This window comes from Lontra canadensis, unplaced genomic scaffold (assembly GCF_010015895.1).
Source record: "Lontra canadensis isolate GAN:19392208 unplaced genomic scaffold, GSC_riverotter_1.0 scaffold17, whole genome shotgun sequence".
Taxonomy (NCBI): Eukaryota; Metazoa; Chordata; class Mammalia; order Carnivora; family Mustelidae; genus Lontra; species Lontra canadensis.
This window is the reverse complement of record NW_022631011.1, coordinates 23,176,465-23,204,299: the sequence shown is the minus strand read 5'-3', so window position 1 is coordinate 23,204,299 and position 27,835 is coordinate 23,176,465. Positions and strand designations below refer to the sequence as shown.

Here is a 27,835-nt window from a genome sequence, read left to right as displayed (position 1 = left end):
ATGCTGGCAAGGATGCGGAGAAAAGGGAACCCTCCTACACTGTTGGTGGGAATGCAGGCTGGTGCAGCCACTCTGGAAAACAGCATGGAGGTTCCTCAAAAAGTTGAAAATAGAGCTACCCTACGACCCAGCAATTATACTACTGGATATTTACACTAAAGATAGAAATGTAGTGATCCGAAGGGGCACATGCACCCAAATGTTTATAGCAGCAATGTCCACAATAGCCAAACTATGGAAAGAACCTAGATGTCCATCAACAGATGAGTGGATAAAGAAGATGTGGTGTATATATATACAATGGAATACTATGCAGCCATCAACAGAAATGAAATCTTGCCATTTGCAACGACGTGGATAGAACTAGAGGGTATTATGCTTAGCAAAGTAAGTCAATCAGAGAAATACAATTATCATATGATCTCCCTGATATATCATATGATCTCCCTGATATGAGGAAGCTGAGAGGCAATACGGGGGGTTTAAGGGGTGGGAAAAGAATAAATGAAACAAGATGGGATCAGAAGGGAGACAAACCATAAGAGACTCTTAATCTCACAAAACAAACAGGGTTGCTGGGGGGAGGGGTAGGGACAGGATGGTGGGGTTATGGACATTGGGGAAGGTATGTGCTATGAAGCATGTAAACCTGGGGATTCACAGACCTGTACCCCTGGGGCTAATAATACACATGTTAATTAAAAAAAATAATAAAAATAAATAAAATTTTAAAAATAATAAAATTTAAAAAAAAGAAAAGATGCTATAACACCATAAGTAAAAAAACAAAGACTGTAAAACATGTAGAGGCACAAAAAAAGTAAAATAAAAACAGAACTTGTGACTATCACATTCTCTCTACAAGGAAAACGGAGGATTACTAGCACAAGTTTTTAGGGAAAAATACCCCAAACTTGAAAGGTGTAAGTATAAAATCCTTAAACTCTATTAAAAACAAGACAACAGGTCCAGAATGGAATTGCTTATGCTAAGCTCCATATTCCCAAACTTGGACTTAGTTTTAGTCCTTCAAGAAATGGAATCTTAAACTAGTCAGTCAGGAATCACCTAACTAGCACTAGGTTAGGTAATTTGCCTAAAAGACCTCTGCCATCTCTCCCAAAGGAAAGTAACTTTGCAATAATCAACCCACTTTCTTGCCAGTTATAACTTCCTTATGCCCACGCCTTTCTGCTTGGAGATCTTTTCTATCTTGGAGCTCCTTTCTATCTGTGAGACTAGATAATGCCCAAATCGAACTGACTTTTGTTCAAATAAACAAAAATTGTAAAAGGCTCAGTCTATCTTCTAACAGTTCTCATATTTATTCTTATATTAAACTAACGTCTTACCTGTTATCACTGGTCTTAGATGTTTGGTTACTGAGTACAGTATGCTGTTTGGGAGCTGAACCTGTAATTTAATCAAGAAAGTGAGTTACACATTAAGCTTTGTACTACCTCTCCATCTAACAGCTGAAAATCATTATAAAGAAAAAAAGAGAACAATGCACTAAATGTTTTAATTTTAATAAAAACCATTTGATTAAATTAGAGTCCCTTTCTAGAAATCACTCTTCAGAAAAGGAGAATAAGGCAAGGCTCTACAGAGCCACTAAGAGATCCAATGGTAGATGAACAGTGTGTTTCCAGATTCACCAATCACTAGCACTGAATAATAAAGCAAACTGTGTAAACGCCTGTATCATTATACACACTCTAAATGGAAATTTCCTAATGGAAATGAGAACATAGCTTGTTTAAAAAAAATTGTAGTCCATAAGAAACAGTGAGTGTGGGTAAGATGTGGAGAAACAGGAACCCTCTTGCAGTGTTGGTGGGAATGCAAATTGGTACAGCTACTGTGGAAAACAGTAGAGTGGTTCCTCAAAAAATTAAAAAAAGAATTACCGTATGATCCAGTAATTTCACTACTGGGTATTTACCCAAAGAATACAAAAATACCAATTCAAAAAGATACATGCACCCCTATATTTACTGCACCATTATTTAAAATAGCCAAATTGTGTAAGCAACCCAAGTGTCCATCAATAGATGAGTGGATAAAAAAGATAAGGTTTATATACATATATATAATGGAATATTACTCAGCCACAAAAATGAATGAAATCTTGCCAGCTGCAACATGGATGGATTCAGAGGTTGTGATGCTAAATGAAATAAGTCAGTTAGAGAAAGATAAATACCATGTGATTACACTCATCTGTAGGAGTTTAAGAAACAAAACAGGAAAAAAAGAGACAAAGACTCTTAAATATAGAGAACAAATTGGTAGTTACCACAGGGGAGGTGGGTAGAGGAATAGGTGAAACAGGTGAAGGGGATTAAGAGTATACTTATAATGAACACTAAGTATAGAATCGTTGAATCACTATACTGCATACCTGAAACTAATACAAAACTATGTTAATTATACTGAAATTTTTAAATTGTAGCTTCTAAAGTTTTAATCACATTAATAAATAATGCAATAACTCATTTTTTCCAATGAATAAGTAGTACATTTATCCTATCATACTTCCCTTTCCTCCACCGAGAGAAAAGGTTAAATAACATGCAATGAAAGACATTATCTGACCTCAACATACTGCTCCATGTATACCTTTCCTTTAGCAGGGAGAAACAGGAATTAGGAATTCCTTTTCTGTATTACCTCAGGCTTCATCTGATAAAGGTGAGCAAATCCCCATCCAACAGCTCAAACAATGTATTGTCAAAAAATTTTTACAAGGTCACACACAAAAAAGTCTTTGTATAGCATAACTGCCCAAATTGCAGCCTTGTGTTTTTTTGTTTTTTGTTTTTTTTTTGAAAGTAAGGCTCAACTGAGCCAGCCGGTGCCCCTGCAGCATTTAAAAATCCTTTCAAAGTTAGAACCACTAACATGGAAAAGTGAGTAATCAAGGGTTAAAGATAAGAATCTGAAGTGGAAAAACACAAATAGTCTTTGTACTTGAAAAATAAACTCCTACCACTAACTTATGCAATTCATTAAGTAATACTTCTCCAGAAAGTAAGTCATAAGCAAGATAAAATATTTAAAATAAACAAAAGAACTTTTGGTAGTGAGTCAAAGAATCTTAAGTAATTTATTATTTTTTATTTACAATTTATCAATATATGTAAACTGGTACTTTATTTTTATTATTTTTTTATTTTTTTTTTAAGATTTTATTTATTTATTTGACAGAGAGAGATCACAAGTAGGCAGAGAGGCAGGCAGAGAGAGAGGAAGGGAAGCAGGCTCCCTGCTGAGCAGAGAGTCCGATGTGGGGCATGATCCCAGGATTCTGGGATCATGACCTGAGCTGAAGGCAGAGGCTTTAACCCACTGAGCCGCCCAGGCGCCCCTTGGTACTTTATTTTTATACTTCATTCCCTAAAAATGTTTTAGGAAAACATTTAAAACATAAACAATGTATTTTCTAAAGGAAAAGTTAAAGTTATCCAAGTTAGTTGACGTTTGGCTAATGTGCTTTGTTTTGGTTTTGGACCCAATCTTATTGATCATCCAGGCCATTTTACTTTTTAATACTTAAGTAATTTAAACAAGCTAAGAAAGAAAAGCAATTCTACCCCAAAGAATGGTAGTAAAGATAAAAACAAAAAACAAAAAAGAATGGTGATAATCACACATTTGAAAAACACACACAATAGCTCAGAAGGATTTAACTGGCCTATATGGTAATCAGTACTGCTTTCTATCATGGTGACAAAAATACTTCTGAACACTGAGAAACCCAAAAAATATTTCCAAAGTTTTACCTGGAAATTTATTCTCCCCTGTATCAATTTTTGCTTGGCTGAGCAGAGCTGAAACAGTAGAGGTATTTCCCACTGAATTGTTTTCAATCTTGGATTCCAAACACAGACTGAAATTCTAAATATACAAAATTCAAAACGTTAATATTTCTTTCATATAAACCTTGGGGACTCATCCCAAGATACTTTCAGTGAATCTTAGCATACTAAAATTTAAGATAATACTTCACAGTTGGAGTAATTCACATTGATATACCTTAAAAGTATTTTGATCTCCCGCCAGCTACTCTCTTAACATCAACTCCCCTTTTTTCCCTTCATGCTACACTGAAAGCCTTGCAAATCCCATAGATATATTCTGTATCTGCCTATTCAATCTATCTAAATCTGCACTCTCCAATACAGTAGCCACACCTCATCTGACTACTGAGCACTTAAAAGGTCATTAGTATGACTGCTTTGAGACTATGTTGTAAATATGAAACACATACCAAATTTTTAAGACTTAAAAAAAGTAAAATATCTCAATTTTTAAAACTGATTACATACTAAAATAATAGTATTTTTATATGATAGATTAAATAAAATATATTCATTTTACCAGTGTATTATTCTTTTTAATGTGGCTACCAGAAAATTTTAAGTAGTATATGTGGCTCACTTTACCTTTTTACTGGATAGTGCTGATGTAGAACCTTTCCCCCGTATCAGCTCAACTCATTACTTAAATATTAACATTTTCCATGAAGTGTTCTCCAAGTTTCCCTATGCCATTTTCCCTATGCCATTTTCCCAATTTTGGAATAATTCTCCATCTATTTCATCTCTACCTCTTTCATGTCCTTATTACTACTATCAATTAGTTATTTGTTTCTGATTCATTTTCTGTAACTCTTTTCTTAAGATTTTTTTTTTTAAAGATTTTATTTATTAGACAGACAGAGATCACAAATAGGCAGGGAGGCAGGCAGAGAGAGAGGGGGAAGCAGGCTCCTCAGGACCCTGGAATCGTGACCTGAGCTGAAGGCAGAGGCTTTAACCCACTGAGCCACCCAGGCGCCCCATTTTTTTTTAAAGATTTATTTATTTGAGAGAGAGAGAAAGTGAGAGAGAGCATGAGAGGGGAGAAGGTCAGAGGGATAAGCAGACTCCCCATGGAGCTGGGAGCGGGATGTGGGACTTGATCCTGGGACTCCGGGATCATGACCTGAGCTGAAGGCAGTGGCTTAATCAACTGAGCCACCCAGGTGCCCTCATCTTCTATAACTCTTAAGGGATAAGATCATATTACACTTATCTTTGTATTCCCAAGATTCCCTAAATCAGAACACTGTCAAAGCTGATACTCAGTAAACTACCAAAAAAAAAAAAAAAAAAAACCAACAAACCACAAAACTCCACACTCTATTAACATTGGCTGTATCTGTATTGTGATTATTACATTCAACATGTAACATTTTTGAATATTTTTTAAAAAGACAAATTAACAATTAATCTCCATTAAATAGGACAGAATTTAGTAAATTACTGGCTTAAAAAATAAATCATAACTGGGCTTTAAAATTCATAAACTTCAAATAATTTTTTAAAAGATTTCTTTATCTTAGAGAAAGAGAGCATGCGAGAGCAGGAGAGACCAAGAGAGAGGGCTAAGAAGGAGAGAGAGAATCTCAAGCAAACTCCCCACTGAGCAAGAAGCCTGACAAGGTGCCCAATCCTAGAACGCTGAGATCATGACCCGAGCCAAAATCAAGAGTCAGTCCAATGTTTCATCGACTTGGCCACCTAGATTCCCCATGTTCAAATAATTTAAATTCAGTCCAAAGAATTAAAAGAAGGCCTATCAAATGCTTAGCCTTATCAACCATCATTTCTCAGTACTGCTAAAATTGACATAAAAATTACAGGCAGCCATAGAAAAAGATTTTGTATGATGTAAGATTTGTTTTTATATTCTCCTTCCTCCCCTAGTATAACCCCGTGAGACACTGAAGCCAGTCAATTTCAGTTTAAATCCTAGCTCTACCACTTATAAGTCACTCAGGTAAGGTACTTAAATTTCTAAGCTTCACTCTCCTCACCTATAATATGTAGGTAATAAAAGAAACTACAGGGTAGATTGTGGTGACAATTGTATGAAGCTCTCCTTTGACTAACAAAGAGGCAGTGCTCACCAAAGGCTATTATGTTCTTAACCTAAAGCTATTATGATGATTAAACTAAACTACCTCAATTCTTAGTGCTCATGACAAGAAGAAAAATCTCTTAAGTGACTGCTATAATGGAAATTCCTTAAAGGTAGGAAACGCTTCCTCTTCCGTAGCCCTAGCAGAACTTCTTGGACACTGCAGACACAACTACATCTTCAACTGAATGGTTACCCAATTCCCTGACCACTCTGTAAAAGTAATCATATCACCGGTATTGGTGAAAACAGAAACAACCTGAAAGGGCTTTAGAAGAGGAAAACAAACTGTGGTATACTCATTTACAGCTATTAAAAATAGCCATGTATTGGTTAAGTATCAAATGCTGACTGCACAAAACAAATTGCCAAAATAAATCCCCCCAACACACCATTTTAGCATTTAACATTTAAACATTTAAAACACTGTAACATTAAAAACACACAGAAAACATTTAAAACACAAACACTGCTAAGTATTCTTTGTGGATATACATACACATACACAGTGAACTAATAAAAATAGAAAAAGAGAAGATCCCCACCAACTTCACAAACACATTTAACTCTGGGAAGAGAGCTGAATGGAAAGAAAAGGGAGAATAATGGCTTTTTCCTGTACCTGTAATGTACTTTCCTTATTTTAAAAAACCAGAATTCAGTAAAATGTTAGTTTTTGTCAAATTTGGGTGGTAGACACAAGTATGTTAATGTCTGTAGTATTCTGAATGCTTTAAATATTCAAAATTTACAAATGTGAATAAAATTTTTAACACAAATTTCATAGGACAGTTTCTCACAATGCACCTCAAGAGAAAGAGTATAATCCAAAGCACATTCCAGTAAAAGCAATATTATAGGTAAAAATAATGTGATCTAAGTAAGAATCTCTATTCTAGTAGTTTACTCCAAAGGATTACATTTTCTTATTCTTCAATATAATTCTCCACAAACTGAGGGTTTTTTTTTATTTTAGTGGACATGAAATGTTATATTAATTTCAGCTGTACAACAGTGATTCAAAACCTCTCTATATATTATCCTATGCTCACAAGTGTAGTGACCATCTGTCATCATACAACACTACTACAGTATCACTAACTATATTCCCTATGCTGTACCTTTTATCCCCATGACTTACTTCACAAACTGAGTTTTGACATTTATGTAGCAAAGGAGTAGAAGATAAACTCTGCAGCTACAACTGGAATATAGATATCAATTTGCTGACAAAACATACTCTAAATATAAAGCCACCCCATCTCTCATGGAATCCACACTTGTTACTCACACTACCACTCACTACTTACTTCTAATTACTATCACTATTTGAATAATTATCTTCTAATTGATGCTTTCATTCCCATTTGTTCAGAAAATAAAATCTAAGAGTACCATATGGTATCTGTTCCCTTCAATTTGATTTGTACTCCACACGAACAGACAATGATCTATTTTCATGGCTTCTGGCATAAAGCCCAGACTCTTCAGTCATTCAAAGTTGCTTCTAGAACAAAATATCTCTAAAGAGAACGTTAAATCATTCCCAAAACTTTGGGATGACTTGACTTTTTTCTCTGCTCACAGTGATTTTTTTTCTCAAATGATCTAATGTTCAAAGTACGTAACTGTAGAAAAAAAATGCTGCGCTGAGAATCAGAACACCTGAAAATTCAATCCTATTTGTGCCCTCAAACATGTGATCTAAATCACATTCCTCTACTGTGCTCAGTTTTCTCATTACCAAATTAAACAATTAAAACAAATTAGTCAAGTTTTTCAAATCTATATTATATTATAGAGCTCCATGGTTCTATGCATAAATAAATTTCTGCTTATTGGTTTATATATTGGGATTTTACCTGTGATTCAATTTGAAAAAAACTGGCTCAGATGCTTTTAGTTTCAAACTACTTCCTCAGATAATCATTAAAGTTTCTTCTAGCTATTAGATTCCCTTCCTTTTTTTTAAAGATTCTGTTATTCCATTTATTTTTCCATTTTAAAAAATTCTTCACCACTAATCTTAAATTGAAGTCTGAATTATTTACATCTTTCAGACATTTTATTTGTCCAACTGTTCAAAATGATCACAAAAGTCAAACTTAAAAGGCACCCCTACTACTAGAAATGTTTAATTTTTTCAATTTTTATCAGGTGGAAAAAAGGGGCTGATCTGTGCCAGCTAAAATTAATTTTTAACAGTTTGGTCAGAATAAGGCCGAAGTTTAATTTCTATATTTTAGTCACTATGAAACATAGTTTCTGTGGTTACAATTAAAAGAAAAAGCAAATCAGTGTGTTGAAGAAAAGTTAGGGGGTAAGCGAATGGGCAAAATAAATAAAGGGGAGTGAGAAACACAGTCATGGAATAAATAAGTCATGGGAATAAAAGGTAGAGCATAGGGAATATAGTCAATGATATTATAATAGCATTGTATGGTAACAGGTGGTAGCCACACTTGTGGTGAGCAAAGCATAACATACAGGGATGTTAAATCACTATGTTGTACACCAGAAACTAACAAAACGCTGTGGGTCAACTATGCTCAAAAAAATGTTTAAAAAGAAGAAAAGTTAGAATTCAACAGGATTATGCTTCATATAAAATAAAAATGAAAGGTGAAAATAAGGAAGCAATGAGAAGCATTTATGTAAACATCAGACATCTAAAGCTACCAGTTAGTTCTATCACTCACTACATGACTGAGTTAATAAAACAATATTAACAACTAAACAGGATACCTTAACAAATGACTCCTGTCTTTTATAACTTGATTCTTAAGCTAAAATATGCTAAAATTTAACAGACAGTACTAAGGTACCTCTACTGCACATAATGAAAATAAATTACCTTATCTGGTGCTGATTCAAAAGACTCTTTCCTCTGGTTATCCAACGGTGGGTCAGGAGGTGGTTTTATCTGATTATCCAAATGGCAATTTTCAGAAGACCTTTTTGTGGTTTTATTAACCTCAACTGTAACATCATTAGTTTTAACTTCTTCAGAATTAATTTCTTTCATTTCTTCCTGCTGGCAAGCTGTATTTTTATCGTTATGTAGTTTTGTCCCTAAAAATGTACTTTGAGTAGTTGGATGATGCATTTCTAAGGCTGGGAGAGAAAAACTGGTTCGTATTAAGCCCAATTTAGGGGAAACTTGAGAGTCCAACTTATTTTGCTGCACAGAGTTAAATTTTGAGAGTTTAATTTTAGTCCAGTTGGAGTTCTTTTTAGTTGAGTTGTTTATTCCATTTAGTATACATTTCACAGGCTTTGTTTTTCTACTGGGGAAGAAACGATTACATTGAACATCCTGATTGGTTTCCTTCTGATGAAGTATTTGTCTTTCATTATCAGTCTCTTCCAATTTTATTTCTGTAGGTTTCTCCTCCTTTACACTTTCCATTTGTGAAGATTCTTTTTTTACCTCTACAGTATCAGACTCAATCTCACCAGCAATTTCTTCACAGAGCTGAAGAATGCTACCTCGTTTGCTCTTTCCTGCTTGCTCCAGCTCCTTATCTACCCTTTCTTCAGGCACTGACGGCTGTGGACTTTTTTGGGATTTTGCACTAGTATAAATGGACTTCTTCACCTCATTCTTTTCAGAGACTGCTGAAGTAACCATTTTTGATCTTCTTATCTCAGAAGTTACAGGCACAGATTTTATTTCCTCTTTTCTAGTGTTCTTCTGAAGATGTTTTTCAGATCCTTTTGTGCACTGAGAACTGCAAGTAGAAGCTGTTTGATGCTCTACTTTGCGTTTTTTTCCTTTGGGGGAATTTATTACGTCGTTAATTACTAGATTTTCATCCTCTTTAGAATCAGACTTTATTTCCAGTACTTTTCTTTTCACATGTTTTTGACTTGCTTTAGCTTTGTTAGATTTACTTTGAGAATTGTTACAGTGCTCTTTCCTTGGTGGCAAAGTCTGTTTAACTGCTTGAACTTGACCCTGAATTTCTCTATTACGCAGAGACCTTGTTGAAACTTCTGTTAACTGTTGTAGTCTTTGTGATCTCCGGTTAAGCTGTTCGTTTGATTTAGGAGTTCCATGCACTGACTTTTTCTGAGGTAATTTCTTCTTTTTTGTAGATTCTTGTTGTGAATTTCCCTTCACAGTCACCATATTTTTATTAATGGATTTACTAGCTTTTTTATCATTGGATGCGGCTTTTGCTGACCTTGTACTCATGCATGTTCCTAATCCAGGTTGATTTATTTTACTCTCACTAGAAGATTTAACCAGTGATTTTACAGCTTCCTTTGGACCTGATTTTTTTGCCAGATTCGTTTGAGAACCTTGAATTTGTGTTTCTAAACTCTTATCTTCACTTTTTCTAACAACATTAGAGGAATTTTCTTTTGATTTCTCCTGAATGGACATCATTCCTGAGTAAGGTCCTCCTTTTCTGAGTAGTTTTTGGGAGAATTTTCGTGTCCTGATAGGTGTGAATGCTGAATGTCTAGTATTATTACTGAGGAGGTCTTAAAAATCAACTTTGAGGCTGATGAACATTTTCAACAAAAATACTATTTTGCTTCAAGTAAGGTTTCGGTCATCCCTAGGACATGAGAAAATCTGATATGAAGGCTGAAAGATATTTGCTTTACTGCTGGACAAGGCAATAGAAATTTGAGGAAAATTTAATTCTAATTTGATATTTTAAGAACTTTTTATGAAAAAAAAATTCAGGTTCAATCTGTTTTGTTAATTTTTCAATTAATAATGGTATTCAGGCCTAGCCCTATTACTGGAAGAATTATTTATCACTGACCTGTTTTGACAAAGATTTTGAAACCTTTTTTCTTCTGAAGTCTACAGTTACTGGACTTCGATTCACTTGAAACATGTCTTACAGCTAACAGGTTTCTTTCCTTGTTTGCTGAGACTGTTAGTTTAAAGTTCTTATCTGACCTCTTTCGTTTAATAAAATACTCTATTAATATAGATCTCCTTTTGTGCTGCCATTTCTGAAAAATTAAAAAAAATTAAAATTAAATTTTGTACAATCCAAGAAATATGGCAATGCTAATACTATACAGAAATAATATTGATTTATATAAACCCTACTTCTCTTTTATTTAGTCTGTGTATTTAAGACTAACAGAATAAAGTATCCCAAAGTACATTCTTATAAGTAAATGGTAACTTGTTTTACATAAGCATAGGATAGTTGAAATCAGTTTATTCCTTGAAGCTACTTACAATTCTTTTCCCACAAGACAGAATTGATCTTTCAGCCACCATAACTCATGAGAATTTGGCAAATTCATTCCTTAAAGTATCCTCTTAACACATTACACAGCACCTAAAAAAAAAAAAATTTTTTTAAGTGTTTAAAAGGTGCAAAGATGTAAATTATCCATTCACCATTCATCAAATATAACACTCCACAACTTTATGATGTCCTATCATTAGTCTTCATACATACCATTTAGTTTTAGTATTTCTAACCTTAAGTAAATGGTCCATTTTATGTTGTAGAAAAACAATTTTAAAATATAAAACACGGGCGCCTGGGTGGCTCAGTGGGTTAAAGCCTCTGCCTTGGGCTCGGGTCATGATCTCAGGGTCCTGGGATCGAGTCCCGCATCGGGCTCTCTGCTCAGCAGGAAGCCTGCTTCCTCCTCTGCCTGCCTCTCTGCCTACTTGTGATCTGTCTTTGTCAAAGAAATAAATAAAATTAAAAATAATAATAATAAAAAATAAATAAAATCTTAAAAAAAAACCCCACAATTCATAATAGTAAAATCCTATTTTGAGGGAAAAGAGTGCACATAAGTACTTGTACATAGAAAAACACTGATACACAGTTAAAAAGGCAGATTTAAACACACATTTTGCTCTACTCTCATGGAAAACCTACTTTAAAAAAGCAATAGATTAACAGAAGACAAAACCATAAATCCAAAGGATAAAGAAAAGAGTAAATGGTAAAAATAAAATATGGAAGCTACAAAGAATGACAAATAATAACCTCTACACTCAAGAAAACTTGAATCCTAAACTGGAAATGGGGAAAGCTAAGAAGCAGCCCTCCAGAGAATCCCCAAAAACTCAGGAACTGCCAATCCCAAGCTCCATAGGAGATAAGGATGAAAATAGGACTCAAAAAAGCAGAAAGAGGGGCGCCTGGGTGGTGGCTCAGTCGTTAGGCGTCTGCTTTCGGCTCAGTCATGATCCCAGGGTCCTGGGATGGGCAGGAAGCCTGCTTCTCCCTCTCCCAATCCCCTGTGCTCCCTCTCTCACTGTGTCTCTCTCTGTCAAATAAATAAATAAAATCTAAAAAAAAAAAAAAAAGGGCAGAAAGATTCCAAGACTGCCATTCCAATTACTAGGACCAGAAAACTGCCCTGCATCCCTTAAGACCCTGGTATAAATCTCTGGAAAAGAGTGTAACAAAAAGTATTTGGTCTGAGGGCTCAAGAGTGACAGGTAAGGGCAGAAGTATCATACTGACAATAGAGGAAATAAGTAGGAGTACACACAGAGCTGAAACCTACTCCCCCTCTACCTAAAATCCTCCCTGCACACTGAGAAACTCCTAGAAGCAGCAGCCCAGCCTGTACCTTCCTGGAAGGAAACTGGAAGACCATTTTTTAATGAATTTGGCATGCCTAGAGATAAAAGAACTAAAAAAATACATGCATGTGCACACACACACACACACATTTAGACCCTACAGTTAAGAAACCACCAGCCCACCCACCATCCAAACAGACAAAACTTCCAAGTCAGTTTTTAGTGTCTCATTTGCAACTCTGAGCAAATAAACAAGAATCATAATATATGAGGAAAACCTTAAAATGAAAAAAAAAAAAAAACAAAAAACAAAAAACAGAAGAAACAAATAGCTTGGCAGAAACAAACTATGGAAAGCCAAAAACTAAAAATAAGCTAATCTATCCATGAAACAAATATACAGGAACATTCACAATAAAAAGGAACACATAAAAATTAAAAATATAAAAGAAATGAAAAGAGTCAATAAAAGCATTGGAAGAGTGGTACGTGCTGGCGTGGCATAATCAGTTATGTGTCTGACTCTTGGTTTTGGCTCAGGTCATCTCAGGGCTGAGCCCCACAAGAGTCTCTGCGCTCAGCACAGTCTGCTTAGGACTCCCTCTCCCTCTGCCCCTCCTCTGCATGCGCTCATGCACGCACTAAAATAAAATCTTTGAAAATAAAAAAGCATTAGAAGATAAAAGTAAGAAGATCTCCTATAAAGTCAAACAAAATAGAGATGTCAAATAGGAGACAAAAGAAGAAAATTAAAGGACTATCCAAAGAGATCCAACAGTCCAGCAACTGGGATTTTAGAAAAAAAGAAAAAAAATTGAACAAAAAAACTAAGAGTTCAGGAAATTTTCCTAGTACTGAAAGAAATTAGTTTCTGGGAATTTTTTTTTAAGATTTTATTTATTTACTTGAGAGAGACAGAGATAGCAACAGAGATAAGAGCGAGCATGAGCAGGGAGAAGAGGTGAGAAGCAGTCTCCCCAGAGCCTGATGTAGGGCTTGATCCCAGGACCCTGGAATCATGACCTGAGACAAAGGTAGATGCTTAACTGACTGTGCCACCAGATGCCTGAGTTTCCAGATTTAAAGGGCCAAGAACACCAAGCACAATGGATTAAAAAAAAGATGTTAAGGAGTGCCTGGGTGGCTCAGTAAGCATCTGCCTACGGCTCAGGTCATGATCCTGAGGTCCAGGGATCGAGTCCCACACTGGCCTCATTGTTTAGCAGGAGTCTGCTTCTCCATCTGCCTGCCACTCTCCCTGCTTATGCTTGCTCCCTCTGACAAATAAATAAAATCTTTTTTTTTTTTAAGTCAAAAATGTATCATGAGGATAAGAAGATGACCCTCGGGGCACCTGGGTGGCTCAGTGGGTTAAGCCTCTGCCTTCAGCTCAGGTCATGGTCTCAGAGTCCTGGGATCGAGCCCCACATCGGGCTCTCTGCTCGGCAGGGAGCCTGCTTCCCTTCCTCTCTCTCTCTGCCTGCCTCTCTGCCTACTTGTGATCTCTGTCTGTCAAATAAATAAATAAAATCTTTAAAAAAAAAAAAAGATGACCCTCAAGCTTCTAGGGAGGGGGAAAATAATCTTGATCACATACATATTATACAAGCAAATTATTATCTGCAAGGAAGAAAAAACAAAATTAGTATGTAAATTTATAAAGGAGAATAAATTTTAAAAATTGAAAATCAAAACCAAAAGCTTTAAATAAACAATCAACTGAAATACGTAATAGAAGAAAATATCACATGCCAGTTTATAACACACACATACACAAATAAAACTTAGAAACTAAGTGTAGATCTGTGTCACTTAGTTATAATAATTAACAATTTAGTTCCAACAAATCAATAGACAAGAGAAAGCAGAGACTCCAAAAATAGGCCCAAGTGCATAAGGGAAGCTAGTACATATAAAGGTAGTATTAATTACTCTCAAATTAATGAAGAAAAGATTATTCAACAACTGGTGTCAGGACAAGCAGGTAACCATCTGGGTAATTTTGGTTTAAAAGTGCAGTTATATCCAGGAAAAATTTAACCATTAAAAGTTAAACAGAAGTTAAAATACAGCAAATTAAAATGTGGGAGAATTTTTTTTAATGAGAAGAACTAGTTAATTGTAACTTGTACAATATCCTAGTTATACTTGATTTTAGAAAAATAGACAAATTTTTGCTCTACTCTTTCAAAGTTTTTTTTAATGGTCAAAGTTGGAAAATTTATTGTCACTCCCCCAACACTTTCCAGAAAGTCCTTCAAAAAAGTTAGACTGAAATATTTTTCAGTATATTCTACTGTAATGATGATGATCTTTTGGGCGGGGCAGTTAAAAGGTAAATGTTTTTTTTCTTAATTAACATATAATGTATTGTTTCAGGGGCACAGGTCTGTGATGCATCAGACTTACACAATTCACAGCACTCACCATAGTACATATGCTCCCCAATGTCCATCACCCAGCCATCCCATCCCTCCCACCCTCCTCTACTCCAGCAACCCTCAGTTTGTTTCCTGAGATTAAGAGTCTCTTATCTCTTATGGTTTGTCTCCCTCTCTTGTCTCCTCTTGTTTCATTTTTCTCTTCACTTCCCCTATGATCCTCTGTCTTGTTTCTCAAATTCCTCATATCAGAGAGATCATATGATAATTGTCTTTCTCTGATTGACTTATTTTGCTTAGCATAATGCCCTCTAGTTCCAACCACATCATTGCAAATGGCAAGATTTCATTTTCAGATGGCTGCATAATATTCCATTGTATATATACACCACATCTTCTTTATCCATTTCATCTGCTGATGAACACCAAGACTCTTTCCATAGTTTGGCTATTGTGGACATTGCTGCTATAAACATTCAGGTGCACATGCCCCTTCAGATCACTACATTTGTATCTTTGGGGTAAATAAAATGTGGGAGAATTTTAACATTTATTTGCAGAGTGGGAAAAACTTTCAAACCTTGTCAGAATATTCAGAAGCCAGGCTGGAGGAACAAAAATAGGAAAATACACTGGCAAGAAATAGCAAAAGCTAATTACCATGATATATTCACAGGAAGAAACCACAGATGGCTGGTGTGATAACAGAAAAATTTAAGTTAGAATTAAAACACCATTTTTCAGCTATCAGACTGGCCAAAGATCGGGAAGTTTAACAACACAGTCTTGGCAAAGGTTTGTGACAGGTACTGTCACATTAGTGCAGATAATTCAATGTCTACACAGGACAATTAGGCAGTATCTATCAAATTATAAATGTTAAATTTCAAACAATTCCATTTCCAGGACTTTATATTATAGACACATGCACAAGTGCTCAAAAACACAAATAAATATAAAATTACAACACTGTATCGAGAGACTGAGTACCCCAGCAAACGGACACCACTATAAGCTACTTATATAATTGACTAAATTATATATACTACCAACAGAATACCATGCAGTCACATCAACTCAATTCCAAGCAAAATTTCCAGTCATTTTATACAGAAACTGACAAACTGATTTTAAAACTTGCATGAAATAGAAGAAACTATGTAAAAGACTAGTCAAAAAGCCTTTAAAAATTTTTTGTGTAATACTGATTTTTTTTGTGTAATACTGATACTATTAAACTTTAGTAAATCTACAGTAATCAAGACACTCTAATACTGATAAAGGAAACAGAGATCAATGGAATAGAGAATCCAAAAACAGACCATACATTTATGATCAGTTGGTTTTATTTTTTTTTTAAGATTTTATTTATTTATTTGACAGAGACACAGTGAGAGAGGGAACACAGCAGGGGGAGTGGGAGAGGGAGAAGCAGGGAGCCTGATGCGGGGCTCCAATCCCAGGACCCTGAGACCACGACCCAAGCCAAAGGCAGACGCTTAACAAGCCAGCCAGGCACCCCTAATTTTATTTTATTTTTATCTGATCAATTGGTTTTCAGCAAAAGTGCCAACACAAATCCATGGGGAAAACAAAGTCTGAAAAAAATGGTGCTATAACTACTGGCAATCTAAATCGAAGGGAAAAAAAAAAAAAGAACAGCAACCGTTCCCTCACAAAACCCACAAAAATAATTTGAGATTGACCAAAGAAACAAATATAAAACTATAAAACTCAAGAAGAAAACAAAAACAAAAATCTTTGGGGTAGACAAAGTTTTTTGTTTTGTTTTGTTTTTAAGGCAAGAATCCTACCCATCCTACAGATCACCATGTAAAAACCATGTTCAAAAATCTTCAAAGCAGGGGCGCCTGAGTGGCTCAGTCGGTTAAGTGCCCAACTCTTGTCTTCAGGTCAGGTCATGATCTCAGGGTTAGGAGACCAAGCCCCACATCTGGCTCTGTGCGGAGCAGGGAGTCTGCTTGAGATTCTCTCCCTCTCCCTCCGCCCCTCCCCATCTCTCTCTCTCTCTCTCTCTCTCGTTCACGTGCTCTAAAATAAATAAATATTTTTTAAAAATCCTCAAAGCAGCTCTATTCACAGAAACCAAAATCGGGGGGGGGACCCAAAGGTCAGATGAATGGGTCAATAAAATGTAGTATGTCAATAATATAGTAGAAAAATACTCAGCAATCCAAAGGAACAAACCATTGGAACTATATGATGAACCTCACAACCATTATGGTGAGTAAGGGTAGACACAAAGAGTACATAATGTAGGATTCTACTTGAAATTCTAAAAAGAAAAGCAAACTATAGTTGACCCTTGAGCAAAGCAGAGGTTGGAGCACTAAACCTCAATGCAGTCAAGAATCTGCATAGTAACTTTTGACTCCTCCAAAATGTGACACTAATATAGCCTACTTTGACTAGAAACCTTGTCAATAACATAAATGGTCAATAATCACAAATTTTGTGATATATGCATTATATACCATATTTTTAACAATAAAACTAGAGAAAAAATCTTAAGAAAATCTTAAGGAAAAGAAAATGAATTCACAGTACTGCATGTACTTATTGATACCATTAGTTTACATCATTGTTTTACAAGATGAATCATTAGTCAGGACCTACATCAATATTGTCCTTAATAATACAAAACACAATAAACATTATATGCTATTACTAACATCAGACATCAAAAATGAAAAATGTGAAAAAGAAATCTGTATTTACTTACAGATATAACAATTCACACACTGATAATGAAGGAGCAATATGACTGCTTTACAACAGCCTAGTGTAACTGATAGCTGCTTCACACTGGACTAGCATATACACTAATGAATGAATCGTTACACAATTTTTCTGTCATACAGTATTACAGTCATATTCATTAACACAACACTGCAAATACATTTTTTCTAAAAACCACTTACCTGTGATGATAGGCTGATAAAGTTTCTCCAATTATAAGAGAGAGAAGCATACTGTACAGTAATGTAATTCTTTGAAAGCAAAGTTATAAAACAGTAAGAAAACTTAACACATTATTAATTTTATATTAAATATCACTCACCTTATGCCTACATAAGGATAGGCTATCCACTTCCATATAAGTCTTGTACATGATTTTCTACACGATGAACACTTAAGCAATGATGATGAGGATGATGACAGAAAACGTCTCAGACAGTTCTTGCCATACAGTTATTAGATTCTCACACGAAGACACACACACACAACAGATAAGTTTATTAACGGTACGGCATGATGATTATTTACTATTCATTAAATGGAAGTGGATCATCATAAATGTCTTCATTCTTGTTTTCACTCTTCACACTGAGTAGGCAGAGGAAGAGGAAGAAGAGGAGGGGTTGGTTTTGGTGTCTCAGGGATAGCAGAAGAGGTGAAGGTGAGAAGAGAGGCAGGAGAGGCAAGCCAACTTGGTGTACTTTACAGAAATACACTGACATTTCTGTCTGACATTTTTGCTTTTTCATCTTTTTAAAAATGTTTCTAATGCAGTACCATTCCTTCTTCTACCATTTGCTTTCGTTTCAGTGCCCATGTCCTATGAGAAGTCAAAAGCAGTCTTGAATAATTAGAATCCTACCAGACTGTCTAATGTCAACTGTTTTCTGGCACTGCTTCATCCACATTTTCTTCTTCACTGTCTGGTTCAGATGTGTTTATCCTTATCAAGTCATCTTCTGTTAATTCCTTTTGTGTGGCATCTATTAGCTCTTGAATTTCTCCAAGATCCGTATCTTAAAACCCTTCACACACCCACCTTTTTTTGCCATGTCCACAATCTCTTTCAGGATTTCCTTGACTGGCTCTGTTGTAAATTCTGTGAAGTCATACACAACTTCTAGACATATTTTTCCTCCTGCAGGAATTTACTGTTTGGGGCTTGATGGTTTTCATGGCTTGTTCTATAAACAATGATGGCAGCCTCGATGATGTAATCCTTCCAGACTTTCATAATGATCTATTAGGGTCTCTTTGAAAATCCTTACTAGACAGTACCATGTGTGATGAGCCTTAAAGGTCCTTAAGACCTCCTGATCTAGAGGCTAAATTAGAGATGTTGTGCGTTAGGGTCATGTAGACCACTTTGGTGCCTTTGGTGTTGAACTCATCAGATTCTGAGTGCCCAGGGACATTGTCTAAGACCAAAAGAACTTTAAAAGGCAGTGCCTTACTGTCAAGGTACTTCCTGATGTAAGAAAGAAAGCACTGATGGAACCAATCCCGAAAAAGGATTCTCTTTGTCCAGGCCTTTTTGCTGTACAACCAAATGTCTGGCTGGGGTGCCTGCTTGCTCAGACGGTAGAACATGAGTCTCTTGATCTCAGGGCTGAGTTCAAGCCCCACCTTGGATGTAGAGATTTAAAAAGTCGGGCGGCTGGTGTTTATCTTTTCCCTTCAAGGTTTGGAGATTAACAGCTTTATAAATAAGGACAGTCCTGGTCATAAACCCAATTGCAACTTGCTCAAAACAGTACAGTTAGCCAACCCCTTCTTGTAGCTTACTTTTTGTCTGCATTAAGAAAAACCTGTTCAGGGGGCAGGGGGCTCAGTGGGTTAAGCCTTTGCCTTCGGCTCAGGTTGTGGTCTCAGGGTCCTGGGATCAAGCCCCACATTGGACTCTGCTCAGCAGGAAGCCTGCTTCTCCCTCTCTCTTTGCCTGCCTCTCTACTTGTGATCTCTCTCTCTGTCAAATAAGTAAATAAAATCTTTAAAAAAAAAAAACTGTTCAGGCAAATATCCTTCCTTTCTTCTCAGTGATTTTCTTAATGGTATTTGGGAACTCATCTGCTGCCTCTTGGTCAGCAGAAGCTGCTTCTCCTATTTTCTTGACATTTTAAAAATCAAACCTTTTTCTAAAATTATCAAACCATCCTTTGCGGGCACTAAATTCTCCAGCTTTAGAACCCTTCACCTTCCTTTTCCTTTAAGTTGTCCTAAATGACTTCACCTTTCCTCAAATCATATTGGAGTCTATAGGTATGCCTTTCTTAGAGCAGTCAGACACCCACATAAAAGCTGCATTTTCAATACGAGATAAAAAGGTATTTCAAAAAGTCTAAGGTTTTGACACCTCTGGCATAACTGCAGCAACAGCTTCACGAATTTCCTTCTCTTTTCTTATATGGTCCTTACACTGGATTCATTTATCTTGAACTGATGGGCAACTGTAGCTGCAGACCTCAATCTACGGTACTTATCAAACAACTCAACTTTTTTCTTGTAAGGTCATCCCTTCTCTCTGCTTCTTGGGAGTACTTCCAGCATCACTAGTGGCACTTCAAATGGGTCCCATGGTGTTTTTTAAGGTTTACAGTATTGCACTAAACGTGATGAGAAATACCCAACAACTGCCAAGATCACTTTTTACTGTGATATGCAATTTACTGCAGAGACAAACTGCTCAGAGATGATTAGCATCACACGATGTTTTAAGCAGACTCATATACCCGAGCTCACCAAAACAGTAACATAAGATGGCTATAAAATTATTACAGTAGTAGGGTATATACTATAGTTAATTTTATACAATTATGATTTAATACTGCATCTTTGTTTGTTTACATTTTTTACAGTGAATGATGCAATGTATGTTAAGTGTCTATACACATTTTAATAAATTTTAACTTTTTAATAATAGATCTGTGAATATTTTATGGTAGCAAGTAACGAGCTACATATATTTTATGCATTTATGAAACACCTAATTTTTTTATTTTTTCAGTATTTCTAAGCTACACGGTTTGTCTGCGAGCTTTTTTTTAAACTGCCACAAATCTCAAAAAAATTTTCCAATATATTTATTGAAAGAGATCCACATAAATGGACACAAACAATTCAAGCACATGTTGTTCAAGGGTCAATTGTAATCAACAGTAAAAGACAGCAGATGAGTCATGCCCTAAGGTCAGGAGAGAAGTAGAGACAGTCTTTTGGAAGTGATAGAGATGTTCTATGTCTTGACTGTAATGGTGGTTTCAAGAGTGTGTATATCTGTCAAAACCCACCAAACTGTACAGTTTGAGAGTGAAATTTACTGTACATAAATTATACTTTCATAAAGCTGTCAAAAAAATAGTGCTGTAAATAACTGAAATGGACCTACACCTGCAACTAAGAAACATTGTTAAATCAAAAAACAGCAAGGTGCAGAAGGTAAAAGAAATAATTTTTTAGAAAAAGAGGGAAATTCATAGAAACATATGCTTGCTTATGCACACGACAAGTATGGAAAGATACATAAGAAATATAATAGTGAAGATTTCTGGGAAAAAGAACTACAAAACCAGTGTCAGCAGTGTGAAAAGCTTACTTTTCACTATACACCCACTCAAATGTTTTATTATGTAGACATATAACCTAATCAAATTAAAATATATTTCTCTGAAAATATAAAGTTATATTTGGCACACTGACTAATTCATCTTGGAAGGCACCAAATTATAAAAGTATGTCACTTACCTTACTGAGCCAGAAATCACATATTACTGTTTCTTTAAGTTGACTGATGATGTTTCCAAATGAGTGATGCTTCTAACAGCTTCCTATGTTTGGGAATTAATCTTAAAAAAAAAAAAAATTCCTATAACTAAGTAAAACAATCTATTAAAAACATGTAAGAATATAAAAGTACTACTGTCTATTAACTCATACATTAAACTTAAGACTAAACTAGACTAAGTAAACAACTGTCTAATAACAATATAAAGCATCACATATTTTATACCACGTAATAGATTAGGTTTTTCTTCATATATAATCACCACTTCCAAACCTCCACTCCATGGAAGGAGTGTATTTTCCTTTCCAACCAGTGCTGAGGTTGGCCACATGCCTTCCTTTGGCCTCATGGTGGGCAGATTATACTTCCCTGCCCCCAAAACCTTAGCCATCTAAATTGCTTTGGCCAATGGTATATTAACAGAAATGTTGCAGAGGTTTGAAATGTCTTTGTGCAGCTGTGCACCCTCTTGTACCTCTGCCATTACCATGAGAAAAGCTTCACCAATAGATGAAGTCCTAGAACCCAGAATAAACATAAAGAGTAGAACTGAGCCAAACCCCAAATGAGGAGCCAAGCCCAATCCACAGTGAGAAATAAAGCCCACCCACACCCACAGCTGCCCAGCCAAGCCAAACCCAAGTCACCTAACCCACAACTGCTCTGCAGATGTGTGATCAATAATTCTGCTGCTTTAAGCCACTGAGTTCTAGGGCAATTTCTTATACAGTAATAACTAATACATATTTGCAATTAATTTTTATTTTCTAAGAAACTCTAAACTTACCAAGGATTAAGCCCCAAAATATAACAAAAAAGCTCATTTATATTCCTTTATTACTTTAGCACTAAGAATTATAATTTAAAAATGATGAATATTCTTCTTTTACATCTATTCCTCCCAATTTCTAAATATTTTAAAACATTTGGCAGTGGGGACCTACCTTATAGAAGAGAAACTGATACACAACTCTATAGTACCTGTCAATCACCTGTTCAGGTGTGCCAAGGACCACTTCAATTCTAGTTTGCCCTCATGTTAAACCATCACTAATCTAGCATTACATGACTTAATAATTCCCCTTTCTTCACAACCCTTAAATAAAATCATGCAAATAAGAACTGAAATGCACCCTCTCATCTGTCAGCAAATCAACGAGGCCCCTCCTACAACCCAGAGCTAGATTAATATAATCTTAATGAAAACAGGGGTGCCTGGGTGGCTCAGTGGGTTATGGCCTCTGCCTTCGGCTCAGGTCATGATCCCAGGGTCTTGGGATAGAGCCCCACATAGGGCTCTCTGCTCAGTGGGGAGCCTGCTTCCTCCTCTCTCTGCCTACCTATGATCTCTCTGTCCAAAAAAAAAAAAAAAAACCACAGTGATTAAGCTTTACATAAAATGACCACTTTAGAAAACCTAAAATAATGTATTTTACTACAAAAAGAACTTCTAAGACACGTTAGAAAATACCGAGAATTTAACAATAATCCAATTTCCGACAGTGCTTTATAATAAAAGTATTCAAATTTTAATCATTAAAATATTTGATTAAGACAATTTTAAATTTTATTTATTTGACAGAGAGAGCACAAGGGAGGTTGTGTGGGGAGAGGTAGAAGGAGAGGGAGAAGTGGACTCTGCTCAGCATCCTTGATCCCAGGACGCTGAGATCATGACCTAAGTCAAAGCCAGATGCTTAACTGACTGAGCCATCCAGGTACCCCATGATTATTAAAAAAAAAAAAAAATTTTAACTAGAAAGGAAAAAAAATATTTGGATTGTACATCAGCCAATATATTTTAATATTAAAGTCATTTAAAAAAAAAAAAACACTTCATCATTGGGGCACCTGGGTGGCTCAGTCAGTTGAGGGTCCAACTCTTGATTTCAGCAGTCATGATCTCAGGGTTGCAGGATCAAACCCCAAGTTGGACTCCAATTCAGCAGGAAAGTCTGTTTGAATTTCTTCCTCCCTCTCCTTCTGCCCCTACCCCCTCTGAAAAAAATTTTTAAAATATCAAAAAAATTGTATAATTGAGATATAATTCCTTACCACAAAATTAACCTCTTTATAGTACAATTTAGTGAGTTTTAGTATATTCAGAGTTATGCAACAAACAACTGCCAGTATCTAATTCCAGAACATTTTCATGACCTCAAAAAAATCCCCCAAAAACAAAAAATCATGCTCACTAAAGTCATTCCCTATCCCCCTCTCCCTCCAGCCCCTGGCAACTACAAATCTACTTTGTTTCTATGGATTTGACTATTGTAGATGTTGCACATAAATGGAATCACAATATATGGCCTCTTGTGATTGGCTTCTTTCATTTAATGTTTTCAAATTCATATAACATAGCATGTATCAGTAACGCTCTGTGATTTTTATGGCTGAATACTATTCCACTGTACAAACATGCCACATTTGTTTAACTATTCATCAGTTCCTGGATATTTGACAGACGGTTTCTACCTTGTGGCTATCACAAATAATGCTATGAACAACCCTACTGAGTTTTGTGTGAACACAGGTTTCCAATCTGTTGGTTATATACAAAGAAGTAGGACTGCTGGACCATATGATATTTAACTTCAGAGGGACTATTTTCCAAACAAGCTGTATCATTTTACATTTCCACCAGCCATGTATGAGAGTTCCAATTTCTCTATATCCTTGTCAGCATTTTTTACTATCTTTTTAAACTTTAGTCATCCTTTTGGGTATAAAGTGTTATCTCATTGTACTTCTGATTTGTATTTTCTAATGACTAATTAGGTGAGCAACTTCATGAGTTTATTAGCCATTTGTATTTCTTCTCTGCAGAAATATATATTCATATTCTTTCCTTTTTTAAATTGGGACATTTTTCTTTTTATTATTGAGTTGTAACAGTTCTTTATCTGGATATTAGATTCTCAGCAGATGCACTGCTTACAGATATTTTCTCTAATTCTGTTACCTGTCACTTTATTTTCTTGATAGAGCCCTTTGATGCACAAGTTTTTTTTTTTTTAAGATTTATTTATTTATTTATTTGACAGGCAGAGATCACAAGTAGGCAGAGAGGCAGGCAGAGAGAGAGAGAGAGAGGAGGAGGAAGCAGGCTCCCCACTGAGCAAAAAGCCCAATGCGGGGCTTGACCCCAGGACCCTGGGATCATGACCCGAGCTGAAGACAGAGGCTTTAACCCACTGAGCCACCCAGGCGCCCCACAAGTCTTTAATTGTTAATTCAAACCATGGGGATTTACATCTGTAAATTTGCAAATGTTTTCTTCTATTCTATAGGTTACCTTCCCATTTTGTGATGGTTTCCTTTGCAATGCTATACTGTTTTAGTATGATACAGTCCACGTGTTCATTTTTGCTTTTGTTGCTTTTGCTTTTCTTTTTTAAGATTTGAGAGAGCAAGCACACCCACAAGTAAGAAATGGGGCAAAGGGAGAGAGCTTCCCGAGCAGACTCCATGCCCAGCATGGAGCCCAACACGGGGTTTGATTTCACGACCCCAAGACCCAAGTTGAAACTAAGAGTCAGACACTTAACTGACTGCACCATCCAGGCACCCTGTTGCTTTTGCTCTTATTGTATAGTCACAATTCCATCACCAAGACCTATATCAAGGAGCTTATTCCCTATGTTTTCTTCTAGGAGTTTTATGGTCTCAAGTCTTATATTCAAATCTTTTATCCATTTTGAGTTAATTTTTTGTATAATTTAAGACAGTGGCACAGTTTCATTCTTTTGTATGTAGCTGTCTAGTTTTCCCATCAACATTTATTGGAGACTGTCATATCCCCATCATATACTCTTGGCTCCCTTCGTTGTTAAGTTCTGAAATAAGGAACTGTGAATCTCTCAATTTTGTGATTCTTTTTCTTTTTTTTTAACTTTTTTTTTTTTAAGATTTTTTTTATTTATTTGACAGAGATGACAAGTAGGCAGAGAGGCAGGCAGAGAGAGAGGAGGAAGCAGGCTCCCCACCGAGCAGAGATCCCAGGACCCTGGGATCACGACACGGGGCTCAATCCCAGGACCCTGGGATCACGACATGAGTGAAGGCAGAGGCTTTAACTCACTGAGCCACCCAGGCGCCCGCCATTCTTTTTCAAGATTATTTTGACTATATATTAATTTCAGGATCAGCATACGAACTGCAAAAAAGTCAGCTAGGATTTTAATAGGGATTGCACTGAATCTATAGGTCAATTTTAGGAATACTGCCATCTTCGTAGTGAGTCTTCCAATTCTTGAACATAGATAGCTTTTCATTTATATAAGTCATCTTTAATTTTTTAAATGATGTTTTAGAACTTCCAGCATACAAGGCTTGCACTTCATTTGTTAAATTTATCCCTAAATACTTTATTCTTTTTGATTCTATTATAAAAGGAATTGATTTCTTAATATACTTTTTAGATGGTTCTCCACTAGTATACAGAAACACAACTAATTTTTGTACACTGATCTTGTATCATATAACCTTGTTGAATTCACTTATTAGCACTAATAGGCCTTGGGGACATTTTTGTGGATTTCTTAGAATTTTCTACATACAAGATCATGTCATCTGCAAAATCGTTTTATCTATTCCTTTCCAACCTGGATACCTTTATTTCTTTTTCTTACCTAATTGCCCTGGCTAGAACCTCCAGTACAATGTTGAATACAAGTGTTAAGAGCAGGGACACCTGAGTGGCTCAGTTGGTTAAGCGTCTGCCTTCGGCTTGGGTTCTGGGATAGAGTCCGACATCAGGCTCCCCTGTTTCTTCCTCTCTTCTGCCTGCCGCTCCCCCTGCTCATGCTCTGATAAATAATATCTTTAAAAAAAAAAAAAGTGGTAAGAGCAAACATCCTTGTCTTATTACTGATGTTAGGAGTTAAACCTTCAGTCTTTCACCATTAAGTATGATGTTAGAAATAGGCTTTTCATAGATGCCCTTCTATTCCTTGTTTCTTGAGTGTTTCTATCATGAAAGGGTGTTGGATTTTGTCAAATGCTTTCTCTACATCTGCTGAGGTGATCAAGTGTTTCTCCCCCTCTTTATTCCATTAACACAGATTTTGACTTTTTGTGTTGAACCAACTTTGTAGTGCTAGGAATAAATCCCACTTCATCCTGGTGCATAATCCTTTTTATATGTTGCTGGATTCAGTTTGCATGTATACAGTTGACAATTTTTTGTATTTACAAAAAATATTGATCTATAGTTTCTTTTACTTCTGCTATCCTAGTCTAGTTTTGGTATCAGAGTTTTATTCTTGACTCAGTATCTAAGAATTTGTCCATTTCACCTAGGTTATCAGAATTGTCCATATTCCACTGTTCACAGTATTCCTTTATAATCCTTTTTCATTTCTAGAAGGTTGCTAGTAATCTGAGCATTCTTTTCTCTTATTAAAACCAGTTTTTATAGGGGCACCTGCGTGGCTCAGTCAGTTAAGCATCCAACTCTTGATTTCAGCTCAGGTCATGATCTCAAGGTCGTGAGATTGAGCCCTGCACCTGGATCTGTGCTCAGCAAAGAGTCTGCTTGAGATTCCTCTCTCTCTCTCTACCCACCACTCTTTGCCCCCCCCACCCCATGCTTGCATGTTCTCCCTAAAATAAATCTTAAAAAAAAAAATTGTTTTTAAGAAAAGCAACTTAAATTAGCTTAATTTCTAGGCTTAACAGCAAATCAGGAGTTTTTAAACTTTTCTACAGCAAGTAGAGAACTTCTCTACACCGTCAAGTCTATAAGGTGACCCAAATTCCATACGGAGAACAGACCTTAAGAAGTAGCTCTTTCCATCCTTCTAATCTTAGGTCTCTCACTCTTCAGTAGCAAAGGCTCTGTAAACTAGCTGCCCCACTGTGGAGTAGCTTCCAAAGGAGGGAATGAAATATCAACCCAAGGCTTCTAGTTATTCCTTTTTGCTGGGTTTCTCCTTAAACACAAAAGGGTGGGGGGGCTTCGCTAGTCATAGGGATCTGTGTTCATGATATATTTTGAGAACTTTATGCTTGTTATGAACAGACCATCCAATTATAATTTCTTTATCCTTAAAACAGGCAGAACAGAGAGCTGGCAATACATTATACCTATGCAACACAAAGTGTAAGATCCACTTGGAAGAAGTGGAATTTTCAAAGAAGTTAAAAAAAAAAAATGTCATTGTCCTCCACTTATAGCCACTGTTTTAGATTTATACCTAGTACTCAATGGCTCATGATCATTTCTGCTACAGGCCTCAAAAGACAGAAAGTTGAATAAACAAGGCCAGTAGCATCCATCTGCCTATTCATGAACAGATTAAAATGTTCCCTAAATCATCAAAATGTTAAAGACAAATAGAAATTATTAGATAATATCAAATAGCAAAGCTAGATCTTGATTTATACTGACCCTAATAATAAAATTCCTCAATCTCA

General features: G+C 35.9%; 1 protein-coding gene across 4 annotated transcripts in view; it reads right to left on the bottom strand.

The window, feature by feature from the left end:
* Positions 1-27,835, bottom strand: part of ESCO1 (establishment of sister chromatid cohesion N-acetyltransferase 1) — an 80,119-nt gene that overhangs the window by 35,313 nt on the left and 16,971 nt on the right. Inside the window, exons 2-8 of one of the 4 annotated variants that reach the window (XM_032859786.1) lie at positions 21,379-21,479; positions 17,960-18,225; positions 11,180-11,282; positions 10,749-10,944; positions 8,822-10,535; positions 3,786-3,900; positions 1,353-1,413 (exon numbers count right to left, since the gene is read on the bottom strand). In XM_032859786.1, coding sequence (XP_032715677.1) covers positions 1,353-1,413; positions 3,786-3,900; positions 8,822-10,360 — 1,715 coding nt within the window. In that variant the 5' untranslated portion in view covers positions 10,361-10,535; positions 10,749-10,944; positions 11,180-11,282; positions 17,960-18,225; positions 21,379-21,479. Of the gene's footprint in view, positions 1-1,352; positions 1,414-3,785; positions 3,901-8,821; positions 10,945-11,179; positions 11,283-17,959; positions 18,226-21,378; positions 21,480-27,835 lie in introns of all 4 variants that reach the window. The other 3 variants (XM_032859787.1, XM_032859788.1, XM_032859785.1) reach the window with 3 other exon arrangements.